This window comes from Dermacentor albipictus, chromosome 10 (genome assembly GCF_038994185.2).
Source record: "Dermacentor albipictus isolate Rhodes 1998 colony chromosome 10, USDA_Dalb.pri_finalv2, whole genome shotgun sequence".
In the NCBI taxonomy this organism is placed as follows: domain Eukaryota; kingdom Metazoa; phylum Arthropoda; class Arachnida; order Ixodida; family Ixodidae; genus Dermacentor; species Dermacentor albipictus.
The window spans coordinates 56,488,830-56,504,059 of record NC_091830.1 but is presented as its reverse complement, the minus strand read 5'-3'; the positions used below and the strand labels follow the sequence as shown (position 1 = coordinate 56,504,059).

Sequence of the window (15,230 nt, the reverse complement as noted above, 5' to 3'; positions counted from 1 at the left end):
CTCTGTTGGCTGCGGCAGCAGATGCTTGCGTCCCCCATTGCTTCGCAATGCAAGTTGCTCATCTTCAACGGCGACTGTCGCTGCAAACACGTGGGACACACTTTCCAACCTGCTTGCGCTGCTGGTTGTTGCTTGTTACCAGACTACCTAGTGCGATGAAGGCAAGCACTAGGCCTACAGTCCGGAGGTTGATTGTGCCGCGCGCAACCCGTGTGCGTGTATGCTCACTGTTGTCATGTGGATCATAGCCAATGTAATGTGTATAGTGCCAATGTATAGATTGAGCTTTATGTTAGAGTTTGCCGAAGTGATTGCAGAGCCTTTTTCAGTGTTGTCCCACTTGTTCATGGCTGCAGTGTTTCATTTCTAGGATGTGGCGGCCTCGTTAGTTGCATTGGGCAACGCCCTCTCGAGGTAACCACCTGCTCCTGCAGTCCGCGCAGCGACAGACTCCCTGCTTACATGTACTGCGATTGGCTCCCTGTTTGTCCTTTCCTGCTGCTGCCGCTGGTAGATCATGCTTGTGGGTCTTCATCAGCCATGATGTGGCGTGAACGGAGACCAGCAAACGTGATTACATGGTCCGAAGTATATTATGGTAATAGCCACATGGGTGGAAAGGCCTGGAAAAGTGGCTGCAGAATGCTGATGCCCATATTGAGTATGTGGGGTACCAAGTATGAGTTACAGATTAGCGCCCCCCAAAAGGAGAAAAACGAACACGTAGGTGGGAAAGTAGGTAAAGGTAAAATGCCGGGTAGTCCATGTCACTTGTGTTGGTTGCGGCAGCAATGCTTTGCGTCACCCGATTGCTTCGGAATGCAAGTTACGGTGACTGTCGATGCAAACAGGTGTTGCACGGGCCTATTCGCCTGCGCTACTAATCGTCGCTCGCAACCAGATCGCCATGTGCGATGACGATTGTGAGCAGTTTACGAGCTCGCGTTAATGGTTTCAGCGCATCTCCTCAGGCAAATTTTATTTCTGCTCTTGTTCGAGAAGGTGCACTGCTTTTCTTCTGCCTATAAATTCGCACGTCCTGTTCATTCACTTGTGGCTTGTTTTTATGGGCGTCAGTAGAGGCTCTTTTGCTTCCTGGCGTATAAAACGCGGCAGCTGAGGCATGCCGCAAAGCCAACAAGGCGAGCACGGCGCGTACCCAGCGTGCGCCACCAGTAACAAGCGGCCATATTGAATTTTGCATTAACAATGGCATTTCCGCTTCCTGTTTAGGTAGCGCCATCTTTAGCCTCCGCCCCCTCCCCCCCGCTCAGTTCCATACGCTGCCATTTCTTATTTTGCATAGAGTTTGTCACTATATTACCTAGAGGGAGGGAAATCTGGCGCTGCTGCGATGTGGTATGCATGGGAATGCCGATATATTGTGACTTCGCATTGGCATCGTTCTCGCAGAGCCAGGCAGGCCCCCTTCCGGCTGTTACAATCATCCATTTTCTACTAAAACAACACGTAACAGGCTGTTTTAGCTTTATTATTACACAAAAACATGTTTTGATCAACTATGCGAACTTGTTATTGCATCTACAATAATATGATACGCAAGAAGTATCAGTGGGCTGCTAAAGGTGGAAGACAGACGACAAGATTCGTGCTCGCGTTGCAGCAGTTTATGGTCTGTTCTCGCTTTCCTTCGCTTGGTCATGCATTGTAGGGGAGTAAATATGTAATATGCGTGAATTCAAATATTTTATGAAGATTTTACTTTAGGAACGCCTTATTTGTGTAGCCATATCCGCGTTTAAGATGAAGCCTCTTACAAAAACAGCCAACACATGCCTGGCAGACACATATACCGTGATTCCCATGACGGTACGGCAACCCTTAAGAAAATCGCATATGCGGTGGCGCCAGATTTCTCCCAAGGTGTTATAGTGGGAAACTCTATGTTCTTTTCGAGCCACTGTGAAAGGTACAGTTTTCCGTCTCTAAAGTAGGTTCTTTATTCAATTGACACTTTTGGCGAACGCCACAGGAATGCATAGCAGGCACTGGTATGTCTTGAAAGCGGTCGTCGACGTGGGTAACGTGTGTGCCCGCGCGGGCCTCACCTTGAAAGCCATCTGTGATGTTTGAACAGTGCGCATAGTGACGATAGCTTCGTATACGCTATGCTTTCGATGTTTCGTACGCGTTGAAGCGACTACTGCAGGAACATCAATTGGCTCGCGGCTGCGGGCCGCGATTCCTAACTGCAGTGTTTTTCACAGGCAGTTTCCGCTCTCATCGAGCGATGTGTATTCATTAAACCTGTGCACACGTGAAACAGTGCTAGTTAATTTAATGAAAACACGTTGAGGCGGTACATGGTTTTACACCATGATAGAATCGCGACCATAATAGAAAGATAACCATGATGCCATGATAAATCATGATAGAAGCGCGACTAATCAAGGAGGTAGAAAGAAGCAGACAGACAAAGACAGCGCTGTCTCTGTGTATATGTTTCTTTCTACGTCCTCGTTGAGTCACGCTTACTCATACTGTGATTGGATCGCAATCGGTGTCTCGCGTTTGCGGCGGACTTGCTAAGTTTTTTTTCCGGAGATCACTTTTTAGCCACAAAAGCCAGCGATTTTTATAACTTACGCAGTGTCGAACGAAATTCCTAGCTTCATAGTCTTGTATGTCCTGGCCATCTGGCGGAATACATGCCAGCTGGGGGAATCGTAAATTTCCTTAATTCGGCCGGCAAATATGCCCACGTCACTGTAGAAGAGGTAGTCACAGTATTTGTCGGGTGGGTACATGCTTTGAGAGGTGGCACTGTAGCCTATGGTGCAGATGATTTCTTTCACTGCAGGCAGGAAATGGGAAGCGAAGGATTAGTCTTGCGCTTGTCGATTACTCATGCGTAGCTCACCTGCGAAAAAAAGGATTACTGTTGCGAACATAAAATACCCAAGTGTAACTGAGGTGCGTTTCCTCTTAGCGAAAGCTTTCAGTGCTTGCATCTGAGCTCAACACAAACTCTATCGGCAGCTCTTCGAGCAGAGTCGTTATTATTTTCTGAGTGCATTCCAAGAGCCGTCTTCCAACTAACACCGCCAGGCAAAGCAAGAAATTGCGAGAGGCATCGAGTTTAACAGAAAACTATTGCAACACTGAAAGACTCTAAGAGCTATGACATATAGCCCCCCTTTCCCCCCCACCCCTGGGAAATCTTTAAGAATTCTTTCTAGCTCGGATTTTTTTACGTACAGTCAAAGCGCGGTACATCTAGCGATTTGTGTACTCCGCAAATCCAAGTGTTTCGGCAAGAGTACGTTTGCCCACGTTGTAATAGCTACCTCGTTTCATAAATGTAGCACGCGGCCAGCGCTACACGCACGCAGTGCATTTCCGTTCACAGATATGGCAATGGAAGGTGGTAGCGTATTTGCAGCAAAATTGACTGAACGGCATCGCGCTTCATTGCGACTGAATAGTGGCGACGTCTGAATGGTGGTGATAGTCTTTTCCAGGCATGGCACATACTTTCAATGCCCAACTTGCGGGTGCTGTACTAATAGGTTTTCCGATCATTTTCGGTAATTATTGATCTCAATGCTAGGGAGAGCCTCCAGCATCCACCAGCGCACCCCCCTGTGTACATCTCATGGGGTAAAGTTAACTCCCCCATAAAATTGTTAACTTGTCAACTTCACAAAATCCCCTTGGAAACGTCACAAGACGCCCTTCTTATAAGCAGCAATCTGCTTTTGAGATCTTGCGCTGAATAATGCAAGCGCATTTCGGCTTTAGAGCAGCAGCTTGAGGATTTTTTCAATGGGGCCTAAATGGAACAAAAATCATTATGCGAAGGCGATAGACGGACGGATGGACGGACCCTGCCCTGCCCTGCCCTGCCCTGCCCTGCCTGCCTGCCTGCCTGCCTGCCTGCCTGCCGGTCGGTCGTTCGGTCGGTCGGTCGGTCGGTCGGTCGGTCGGTCGGTCGGTCGGTCGGTCGGTCGGTCGGTCGGTCGGTCGGTCGGTCGGTCGGTCGGTCGGTCGGTCGGTCGGTCGGTCGGTCGTTCGGTCCATCGGTCCGTCCGTCCGTCCGTCCATTTTCCCCACCTGTGTAGATCACTGTTGTTAAGAACGGCCTGCGGAGGTGCAAGTTTTGCCAGCCAGGTGCGAGAGTGGCTTCGACTTTTCCTGGAAAGCCACCATTATCCTCTAGCCAAACGGCGTCACTAAATCTACTGTGTCCGGAGGACAATACGCCACGTCCTCGATTCTTCGTAGAGGGACTGCGGGCCGGAGTTCGCCGAAGCAGGCCTTGAAAGTGAACACACCACCGCCGAACCGGGCTGCCATGACCAAGGCAGTTCCCGACGGAAAGTATTTGGAGGCGCCCTCCCACGCGCCGTTCCTAACGTAAACCCTGAGTTCTGCGAAGTACGTCTGAACTTGTACGGAAGTGTGTGTGTGTGTGCCCTCCCTCTCAACGGCGGATCGTCTACAGTGACTGGTCGAACGGTTTTCTCACCTAGGGATCGAGGGAGAACCGAGTGCTTATAAACCGCTGTTGTGCGGCTCCTTAGGGCACTTTCTCTCGCATTCATGCTAGACCTATGTACTGCAACGGCCTTATGTAGATACTGTTAATAAACCCACATTCCTCGTTCTCGATGAGAAGCAGCCCTTCCCTTCAACAACGTCCTCAGCGTGGATAAGTCGGACGACGGCATGGGCAAGCTACCATCTAATTCATGCCCGACTACAATCTTGATAACTGATTACGAGTGGTGGGATTGACCTTCCAATCCTTACAACTGGTTGACAGCGGTGAGACGGTCTTTGCGACGTGGTGCTGTGTCTGCGGTGAGTGCTTGGTTTTGCTTTGACTCTCTAGGCTTCATTTTGTGGTTGTTCTGTTTAGAACAGCATGGAAGCTAGATAGTTGACTGTTAGCTAGGCTGCGTTTTCCTAGGTAGGTTTAAAGGGGTTGGGACACCAAATTTTGAAGCCATAAAAAGCGTGTTGTAGGCTGCTTCCGTATGCAAGGACACCCAGAACGAGGTATTGGACGCTGCAAACATTTCAAAATTATTTTAATTCAGCTCCAAAAAGTCATTAAAAACTCCCTCTCGTAGTCGAGACCCATCGCTAGCGCGGCAGCTACTACGTCACAGAGGAGGAACGAAAATATGGACGTCATAGCACACCGGCACAAAAACGTGACGTATGATGAGTAGCGATGAAATGCCTATACGGAGTCTGCTGAGCCGAGCGACCGAGCATAGCCTCCACTATGACCGAGCTACAGGCATATAGAAATCCTTTCTTAATGCAAAGAAGGGGTAAGGCGTGCAGACACGGACACAGGAGGAGAGAAGTGGACAACACGAACGCCACACGGCGGCCCGCGAATGGCAAACTGCGTGCAGCGAGTCGCCGTGCCGACGGGCCTTTGCACGTTTGAGTGTAAAACAGTAGCCGCCCGACTCCGAAAGGGACCAGGATATGCGGCGTTCGTGTTGTCCGCTTCTCTCCTCACATAGTCGCATAGTTCGGCAGCTCGGAGCGGTCTCTCCTTCGCTTGGCCTTTCTTAATGTGAAGGCCCGTCCACGTTACCGGCACGGAAACTCGCCGCACGCCGTTTGCCGTTCGCGGGCCCCCGTGCGACGGCGGTTTCGCTCGCGAACGGCGAGATTTCCTAGCCGTAGAGAGCACGGGCCCGCGACCCATTTGTGTGGCAGCCGTATGGCGAAGCGGCCAATCAGCGTCCGAGGAGTGGTCACTCTGTGCACCGACGGCAGCTTCACCGCCTCTGATCGTTCGGCGCCGCCGATATCGTGGCTAAGCATTTTCCGGTTCACTTCGAAGCTAAAGCTTACGGCGCTTCGGAATGAATCACCGACTCTCACAAGACGCAATATTTTCTTACCGTTGTTGTCGCTCTTCGCAATAATTATAATAATCGCGACATGCACTTCGAATCGCCAGTTGAACTCTGCTGGCAGAGCACGCGTATGCGCGAGCAGACGACGCAGCATAGTTTTACGTCACTATTTTTTGTGGGCCACGTGACCAAGCCATGTTGCGTTTCCTCCTCTGTGACGTCATAGCATCCCCCGGAGCCCAGAAACCGAAACCGAAATCGCTCAGTATATTAAATTATTTATCGGATATGTATGAATCCCGCTGTGTGTATCGTGCTCCCTGAAGCATGACGCAACGTTTAAATCAACAAACGCATGAACGAAAATTTTGATGTCTCCACCCCTTTAAGGAGCAGGACCAAGGCAGCAAAGCAGCAATCATGGAGTTAAGGACATTGCTGAGAGACGAAGTGTTGATTATTGGTGAAGACCTCGGCCTAAATGGACACAAAAAATGCTAAAATCGAAATGATTGGAGCTAATTTCCGAGCAGGCCAGTGAGCAAGAAATTGAATTGGGATTGGAACTTCTATAGAAAGAGAGAAACGGCCATGAGAGAGAGAAGAACGGGACAGAGAGAGAGAGAGAAACGCGATAAAGATCGCAAGTTAAGAAAAATGCAACTTGAACTTGAAAGAAAAGATTGGGAGTTGTCTCCAGGAAGTGAAGGGGCTCAGGGAAGATCAAGTAAGACAGAGTCATACCACATGGACCGCATCATGGACCAATCATACCGCATGGACCGCATGGACCGAATCATACCGCAGGGAGTTGCCGATGCGCGCAGGAAAATTCTTGTCAATGAGCAGAGTGAGGTCCTTCTCGTTGGCGTCTTGCCACAGATTGCGCCCCTTGGTAGTGTCGTAGACGTAACCCCAGATGCCGTACGGTGCATTGAAGCCACTGACGACGAAGAAGGGTCAAGGGCCGGTCAAGTCGGTCGCTTTCTTGAGGATGGTCTTGAAGTGCTGGCGCAAGCCCTTGGGGTTGCTGTAGATATTGAGGACGTACACGCTGTTTCTGCGCTGATTCTGCTGTGGTACGTCGAGCAGGATCTCAATGATTACATATTCAATTCTACCACTCGCCAGCTTGAGGTCGTGGGTGAGATCAGTCAGCCTTTTATCAATCAAGGCGCAAATCTCTCGCCCTCCAGGCAGGCCCGACACGGCCCTGTAGCCCTGGAGCGAGGCGGCGGAGACTAATGTTTTCTGCAAAGCAATGACTTGAGGTTTGACAACGCAACACCTGAAGAACTGCTGCAGACGGCTTTTTTGTTAGAATACGCCCTGCAGTTCCATTGCCAAATGCGAAAACTATCTTTGGACGTATCCTATATGGCAGACCAGATGGGCTACCACCTAACGGGGCAGTGCGGGGCGGCCTCGTGAGGGCTCACCTCGAAATGTTGACCGGCGATGGAGATGCCGTCGATGCCGGCGTAGCGTGCAGCGTTGTCCCTGTTTGGTGTGCTGATCACCATTATGTTTTGTTGAAAGTTGGGACACATTGTATCGGTGTCTCGCGACGCCAAATCGAGACCGGCAGCCTGCCATATGGCATTGGCGACTGCGGTAGGTCCACACTTGCTGATACACAGGCCTCCCCTGGGCCGCACGACGATCTTTGCCTCTTCCTTGGACATCGGAGGCATCCTGGCCCCTCGAAAGATCTTGCTCCTAATGCCCGCGCGGTCAAAGAACACCGTAGTAATACTGTGAAAGGCAAAACTAGCTTTTATTGGGCGAACCTGTGCCCACAATACAGGCTACACATAAAGCACAACAAGAGAGGCGAACACAGTCGGCGATCATCGAAAATCTCAACGGGTCATGCGCGTCGGCTTTTATACATCAATCGCCGTATGTTCCAGATTAATCTCTGGGACCCGCGTGTCTTCCACAATGTTCTACATTATTCGCGTCGCGCACGCATGCAATCAGTTTTCACAAGGTTCGGTCTCAGACAGCGAATGGAACCATCCATAAGAATCCAGAAACTTCCGATTCATGCAGGCGCGTCCTGCACCATGCGATAGCATTTGTGAAGCGGTGAAACGTGTCGCCCGATAAAGAAAACTACACGTGTCAATACCCCTCTCTTAAAAACCATCGACCCGATGCTGCAAACAAACGAAAGTAATAAAGAAAATCACTCGTAGCAAAGAAAACAACAAAATAAGGAAGTCCGGCAGCGTGCGTAAAAGAACATCAGACGGACTACGTGGACAACTTCAGATCGTGCTCGGCGCCGCTGTGACTGCGAAATGCTGTCTGGCACGACCTCATAGTCCAGATCACCAGCACGTCGGATGATCTTGTAGGGTCCGAAATAACGTCGCAATAGTTTCTCAGTGAGTCCTCGTCGACGTTTTGGGGTCCAAACGCAAACATGGTCACCGAGCTAGTACTCGACGAAGCGTCGTCGGAGGTTGTAGTGTCGGCAGTCGGTACGCTGCTGATGCTTCATCTTTAGGTGGGCGAGCTGTCGGGCTTCTTCGGCACGCTGGAGATAGGCAGCGAAGTCAACATTCTCCTCCTCAGGGACGTGCGGCAGCATGGCGTCGAGCTTCGTCACCGGGTCCCTGCCGTAAACCAGCCTAAACGGCGTGATCTTTGTTGTTTCCTGCACCGCCCTGTTGTAAGCGAAGTTTACGTACGGCAGGACGGCATCCCAGGTCTTGTGTTCAACGTGGACGTACATTGCTAGCATGTCGGCGAGGGTTTTATTCAGGCGCTCCGTAAGAACATTTGTCTGTGGATGGTAGGCAGTTGCCCTCCTGTGCCTTGTCTGACTGTACTGAAGAACGACTTGGGTGAGCTCCGCTGTAAAGGTCGTTCCACTGTCGGAGATGAGGACTTCTGGGGCGCCATGTCGCAGTGGAATGCTTTCGATGAAACATTTTGGCACTTCGGCTGCGCTGCCTTTCGGCAGGGCTTTAGTTACAGCGAAGCGGGTGAGGTAGTCCGTCGCCACGATGATCCACTTATTTACGGACGTAGACGTCGGAATCGGTCCCTAGAAGTCCATCCCGGTCTGCTGAAAAGGTCGGCAAGGAGGCTTGACTGACTTTAGTAATCCGGCTGGCCTTGTGGGTGGTGTCTAACGTCGCTGACAGTCTCGGCATGTCTTGACGTAACGGGCAACATCGATTAGGCGCGCCCAGTAATATCATTTTTGTATCCTCGTTAGCGTCCGGGAGAAGTCCAGGTGCCGAGCGGTCGGATCGTTATGTAGGGCGCGCAGTACTTCTGGACGCAGCGCCGACGAAACAACAAGAATGTAGTTGGCGCGTACTGGTGAGAAGTTCTTCACGAGTAGCTAGTTTTGAAGCATGAAGGAAGATAATCCGTGCTTAAATGCCTTGGGGACAACGTCGCTGTGCCCTCCCAAATATTCGACGAGGGCTTTTTGCTGCGGGTCTGCTCGTTGCTGCTCAGCGAAGTCTTCCGCGCTTATCATTTCAAGGAAGGCATCGTCATTGTCGTCATCTTGCGGCGCGGATCAATGGGGGCGCGCGATAGGCAATCGGCATCGGAGCGTTTTCGTCCAAACTTGTAGGTTACAGTGCTCTCGTATTCTTGTAATCTGAGGCTCCACTGCGGCAGTCGTCCTGAAGGATCCTCTATATTCGCTAGGCAAAACAACGCTTGATGGTCGCTGACGACTTTGAATGCCCTGCCGTAAAGATGAAGGCGAAATTTAGCTGTAGCCCAAACGATGGGGAGGCATTCCTTTTCGGTCGTAGAATAGTTGCCTTCCACTTTTGACAGTGAGCGGCTCGTGTAAGCTATCACCTGTTCGACTCTGTTTCTCCTCTGGAGCAGAACGGCACCGAGGCCTAGGCTACTGACGTCAGTATGGATTTCTGTATCGGCGTACTCGTCGAAATGCGCAAGTACCTGCGGCGACTGCATGGGTTATTTGAGTTCTTCAAATGCGTCAGCCAGCGGCGTTTCCCATTTGAACTCAACATCACATTTAGTTAGACGTGTCAACGGCTCATCGATGCGTGAAAAGGTTTTGACACAGCGCCTGTAGTAGGCACACATGCCAAGGAATCTACGCACTGCCTTCTTGTAGATGATTTGCAGGAACGCTGGGATGACAACTGTCTTTTGCGGGCCTGGACGGACACCAGATCTGCTGATTACGTGGCCTAGGAACAGAACCTCATCGTAAATGAAGCGGCATTTTTCCGGCGTCAGAGTACGCCCTGATGACTTGATGGCCTCTAGTACTGTCGGAAGCCGCCTGAGGTGATCGTAGAAATTTCCGGCGAAGATGACGACGTCATTCAAGTAAACGAGACAGGTCTGCCACTTCAACACTGCTAATACCGTGTCCATCACCACTGGAACGTTGCAGGCGCCGAGCACAGTACGATTGGCATAACCTTGAACTCGTAGAGACCGTCAGAGGTTATGAAGGCTGTTTTTTCGCCATCTCTTTCGTCGACTTTTTTTTGCCAATAGCCAGACTTGAGGTCCATCGAGGAGAAGTATTTAGCGTTGCAGAGCCGATCCATTGCGTCGTCTATTCGTGGGAGGGGTTATACATCCTTCTACGTGATCTTGTTCAGACGACGATAATGAACGCAGGAACGTAGGGTTCCGTCCTTTTCCTTCACCAAGACTACAGGAGATGCCCACGGACTTTGGACGGCTGGATGATGTCACGCAGCATTTCGTCGATTTGGTGCCTTAGAGCCTCAAGTTCTCGCGTAGAAACTCGATAACGGCTCTGGCGAAGTGGTCGAGCACACTCTTCGGTTATTATACGATGCTTTGCGACTGGCATTTGTCGAGTCCTTGGTGACGTCGAATAGCACTCTTTGTATCGTCGAAGTATGCTCCTCAGCTGATGTTGCTTAATCATGGGGAGAGTTGGATTTATGTCGAAGTCTGCTTCTGGACCTACGGTCGTCGGGGTACGTGCTGCAGAATCCGAGAGGACAAACGCATTGCTGGTTTCCAGAATATCCTCGATGTATGCGATCGTCGTGCCCTTGTTGATATGCTTGAACTCCTGGCTGAAGTCAGCAACACTTTCGTGTTTTCTCCGTACAGTCGAACGATTCCTCTAGCGACGCAAATTTCACGGCCGAGCAGTAGACGCTGGTCGCCTTCGATGACGCCTTCTACGTCAGCGGGTATTGTGGTGGCGACCGAAATAACAATGCTCGAGCGAGGCGGGATGCTCACTTGATCTTCCAGAACACTCAAGGCGTGGTGACTACGAGAACTCTCCGGCGGTATCGCTTGTTCGTCCGACAGCGCCATTGATTTGGACTTCAGGTCTCTGATTGCGCGTATTGGTTCAGGAAATCCATGCCGAGAATGACGTCTCGTGAACACTGTTAAAGGATAATTAAGGTGGCAGGTTAAGTCCGGTCAGGAACGGTTATTCGTGCCGCCCAGATTCCAGTCGGCGTAATGAGGTGTCCTCCAGCGGTTCGAATTTGAGGGCCTTCCTATGCAGTTTTAACTTTCTTCAACCGGGCGGAGATGTGTCGATTCATTACGGAGTTATCGGCATCTGTGTCCACACGGGCGGTAACTGCGCGGCCGTCGAGAAGCACGTCAAGGTCGGTGGTTCTTTGTCTGGCGTTGCAGTTAGCTCTTGGCGTCGGTTCACTGGTGCGTCGTGTTGATCTGAAGCTGGAACGTTGCGTCGTCAGGTCGTCTTTCGTCGTCGTATTCTTTGCTTCCAAACTTCGTCGGAACGGCGGCGTGTCGATATGTCGTTGAGGTAGTTTCTTCGGTGTCTTCGTCGGTCGCGGAGGATCTTCGTCAGTTCGAGGAACAGCAACCGCACCTCCATCGGTTGCTGCTTGTAGTTTTCTCGATATGGAGACGCTGTCCGGGCCCGGGCTGGGTCAGTCTATGGTCGGCACTGCGGCGACAGGTAGCGCCCTGGTGATGGCGAACGCGATGGTCATCGAGAGCTCCACTGAGTAGCAGCGAGGTAGTCGGTGTTATCGCAAGGGCTTTCACCTTGCTGCGGCGCGGAGCGTTGACGGCGAAACCTCGCTGTCCCCATTCCCGGTATGGGCATAGTCTATAGACGTGACCCGCTTCTCCGCAGCGGTAGCAGAGCGGGTGGTGGTCAGGACCGCGCCAAACGTCTGTCTTGCTCGGATAGCTGCGCTGGGCGACGGGGGGGCGTGCTGGTGCCGGCGGTGGTGGACGACGGAAATGTGGCGTTACGGGGCCCTGGCGCCATCTTGGAGGGGGACCTTGACGGCGGGCGACGGCGGCGTATTTCATCGCTTGCGTCTGAGGCTGCGGCGATTTAGAGGCTACTTCGAGTTGTTGTTGGAGCTGCTCACATACGGCGTCGGCGATCGAAGCCACTTGGGGCTGTGATGATGGGAACAGTTTCTGTATCTGCTCCCGCACGACCACTTGCATAGTCTTGCGCAGGTCGTCGGTGGCCAGTGACTAAACTCCGGCGTAGTTTGTCGAGCTCGTGCGGAGGTCGAATTGCCGGTTTCGCATCTCGAGTGTCTTCTCAATGCTGTGGCCTCGCGAAGAAACTTGTCGACGGTCTTCAGTGAGCTTCATACCATTTCGGCAAAAAGTTCCTCCTTCACACCACGCATGAGTAAGCGGACTTTCTTGGCCTCGGGAATTTCAGGGTCGGCATGGCTGAATAGACGGCTCATTTCCTCCGTGAAGATCGCGGTTGTCTCATTAGGTAGCTGCACTCGGGTTTCTAATACCACTTGGGCTCGTTCTCGGCATACGACGCTTGCGAATGTCTGCAGGAAGCCGCTTCGGAACAGGTGCCAGGTCGTTAAGGTGGCTTCTCGGTTCTCAAACCACATCCTGGCCGCGTCTTCAAATGCGAAGAAGACATGTCGCAGTTTGTCGTCGTTGTTCAAGTTAAATGCAGTGACTCTCTCATACGTCTCAAGCCAGCTTTCCGGGTCCTCGAACGTTCAACCGCGGAACGTCGGAGGCTCCCTGGGCTGCTGCAGCACGAAGGGGGACGCTGGGGCTGCCATTGGGGTGGACTTGGTGGCGATCTTCCTGGTCGTCTTAGGCAAAAGTCCGTGCTCCGGGGGCAGTCCTCTTAGCCTGCAGCTACCTTTCTGGTTCTTGGCACATTGGTGTTGTCTTCCGCGTGCGGGCTTGGGTCACGGCTTTGTGGGGGCGTCCGGTACGCAAACGCAAAGCACCTCCACCAGATGTCACGTGGTCGCGACGTCAAAGGACACAGTAGCCATACTGTGAAAGGCAAAACTAGCTTTTATTGGGCAAACGTGTGCCCACAAAACAGGCTACACTTAAAGCACAACGAGAGCGTTGAACACAGTGGCGATCGCTGAAAATCTCCTCAACGGCTCATGCGCGTCGGCTTTTACACATCAATCGTTTAATATTCCAGACTCATCGGTGGGACCCGGGTGTCTTCTACAAAGTTCTACATTATTCGCGTCGCACATGCATGCAATCAGTTTTTACAAGGTTCGGTCACAGACAGCGGATGGAGCCATCGATAACATTCCAGAAACTTCCAATACATGGAGGCGCGTCCTGCGCCGTGCTATAACGTTTGTTAGGCGGTGAAACGTGCAACCCGATAAAGGCAAGTACACGTGTAAATCCCCCCTTCTCAAAAAGCATCGACCCGATGCTGCAAACAAAGGAAAGTAATTTAAGAAAAGCACTCTTAGCAAAGAAAACAACAATATAAGGAAGTTCGTCAGTGTGCGTATAAAAGATTCAGACGCACTACGTGGACCACTTCAGATCGTGCCCGGCGCAGCTGTGACTGCGAAATGCCGTCTGGTACGACCTCATAGCCCAGTTCACCAACACGTCGGATGATCTTGTAGGGTCCGAAATAACGTCGAAATAGTTTCTCAGTGAGTCTTCGTCGACGTATTGGCGTCCAAACCCAAACACGGTCACGGAACTGGTACTCGACGAAGCGTCGTCGAAGGATGCAATGCACCCGCGTGGTTTCTGCGAAATTCTACATTATTCGCGTCATGCGCGCATGCAATCGGTTTTCACAAAGTTCGGTCACAGACAGCGGATGGAACCATCGATAACACTCCAGAAACTTCTGATACATGCAGGCGTGTCCTGCGCCATGCGATAACATTTGTTAGGCGGTGAAATGTGTCGCGTGATAAAAACAAGTACACGTGTCAGTATGGCACATCGAGCTCCTGCGCTGAAAGAAAAGGGTTAGAAACCAACCATGCTACGACTGTGCAACTGATCCCTAGTGCAAGCGGGTTTGAATTCGTCAGGCACAGCAATCAGTTCAAATCGAGGAGCGCCGGCGTCGCCCTATGCAAGGAAGTTCTGAGTCGCCAATTCACATTCGAATACGTGGCGCTACGTATGTCGCCCCACGTGGATGACATGTTAGTGCACAACAGTGTGGGAGACGCCTGCACGGTTCACGTAGCGTAGAACCGCCAAAACATTGTTGTCGCCGATGTCTGCGTATGCCTTGGAACCAACAAGGAGATGGTGTAGCAATTCATGTCAATGAACCTAACAGCTTACAGGAATACTGTGCTCATACGTCGCTACGACAACGCTATAGGACGGCACATGCCACTCTACCCACCCTCGGGACTTCTACATCGACCTCTCCAAACCCCAAAGTGCCTAGTTTTCTAAATATATGAGGACTACGTCTGGCGCCGAACGGGCGTCCTTCGTGAAGGTACCCATGACCATGACCGCTGGTGGGCTGGACCAAATTTTTGCCCGAATAATCAGATACTCTGTGCCCCACACGTATGTATCGTAGTTTGCAATATATCAGCCTCTGCTCGTCGCCGTAAGCGACAGACGAGAAGATGATACTCAGCTATTTACTATTGGACTATCAAACTGTAGCACATTTCGTTCTGAGCTGTACAAATGTCTAGAACATATACCGGGTTCTTCAGCGAATACTTTCAAATAAAAAAAAAAAATTACCCTGGCAGATAACCAAATTGTAGTGGACGAGTTGGTCTCCACAAAGAGGAGCGCATTGCTTGCACAAAAATTAAAATGATTACCTACTAATTAGAAAAACGCTAATTAAGTTTTCAGCCACCTAGGCTGTGGCGAATATTGTAATACAGAATTTTAGCTGTGTATATCGTAATAGCAATCCACTTGGAAGGAATTCGCAGGATGAGATATAAGTTTCCGAGCTTGCCGAGAAATTCATTACCGTTTCAGTTACTTTTGTGCTTCAATGCATAAAAGGACGTTTTGTTCATAAAGTAAGTTGAACGACAGGGCATTTTTACTAGAACTTTGACAGCGTATATCTCGTAAATGGTGTCATCCACACACTAATTTTCAAGTGGCTTTTTTTTTACA

General features: G+C 51.0%; 1 protein-coding gene across 2 annotated transcripts in view; it reads right to left on the bottom strand.

The window, feature by feature from the left end:
* The window catches only part of LOC139050396 (uncharacterized), a 151,918-nt gene that overhangs the window by 60,560 nt on the left and 76,128 nt on the right, over positions 1-15,230 (bottom strand). For both annotated transcript variants that reach the window (XM_070526696.1, XM_070526697.1), the window contains one exon: positions 2,608-2,815. In XM_070526696.1, coding sequence (XP_070382797.1) covers positions 2,608-2,815 — 208 coding nt within the window. The remainder of the gene's footprint in view (positions 1-2,607; positions 2,816-15,230) is intronic.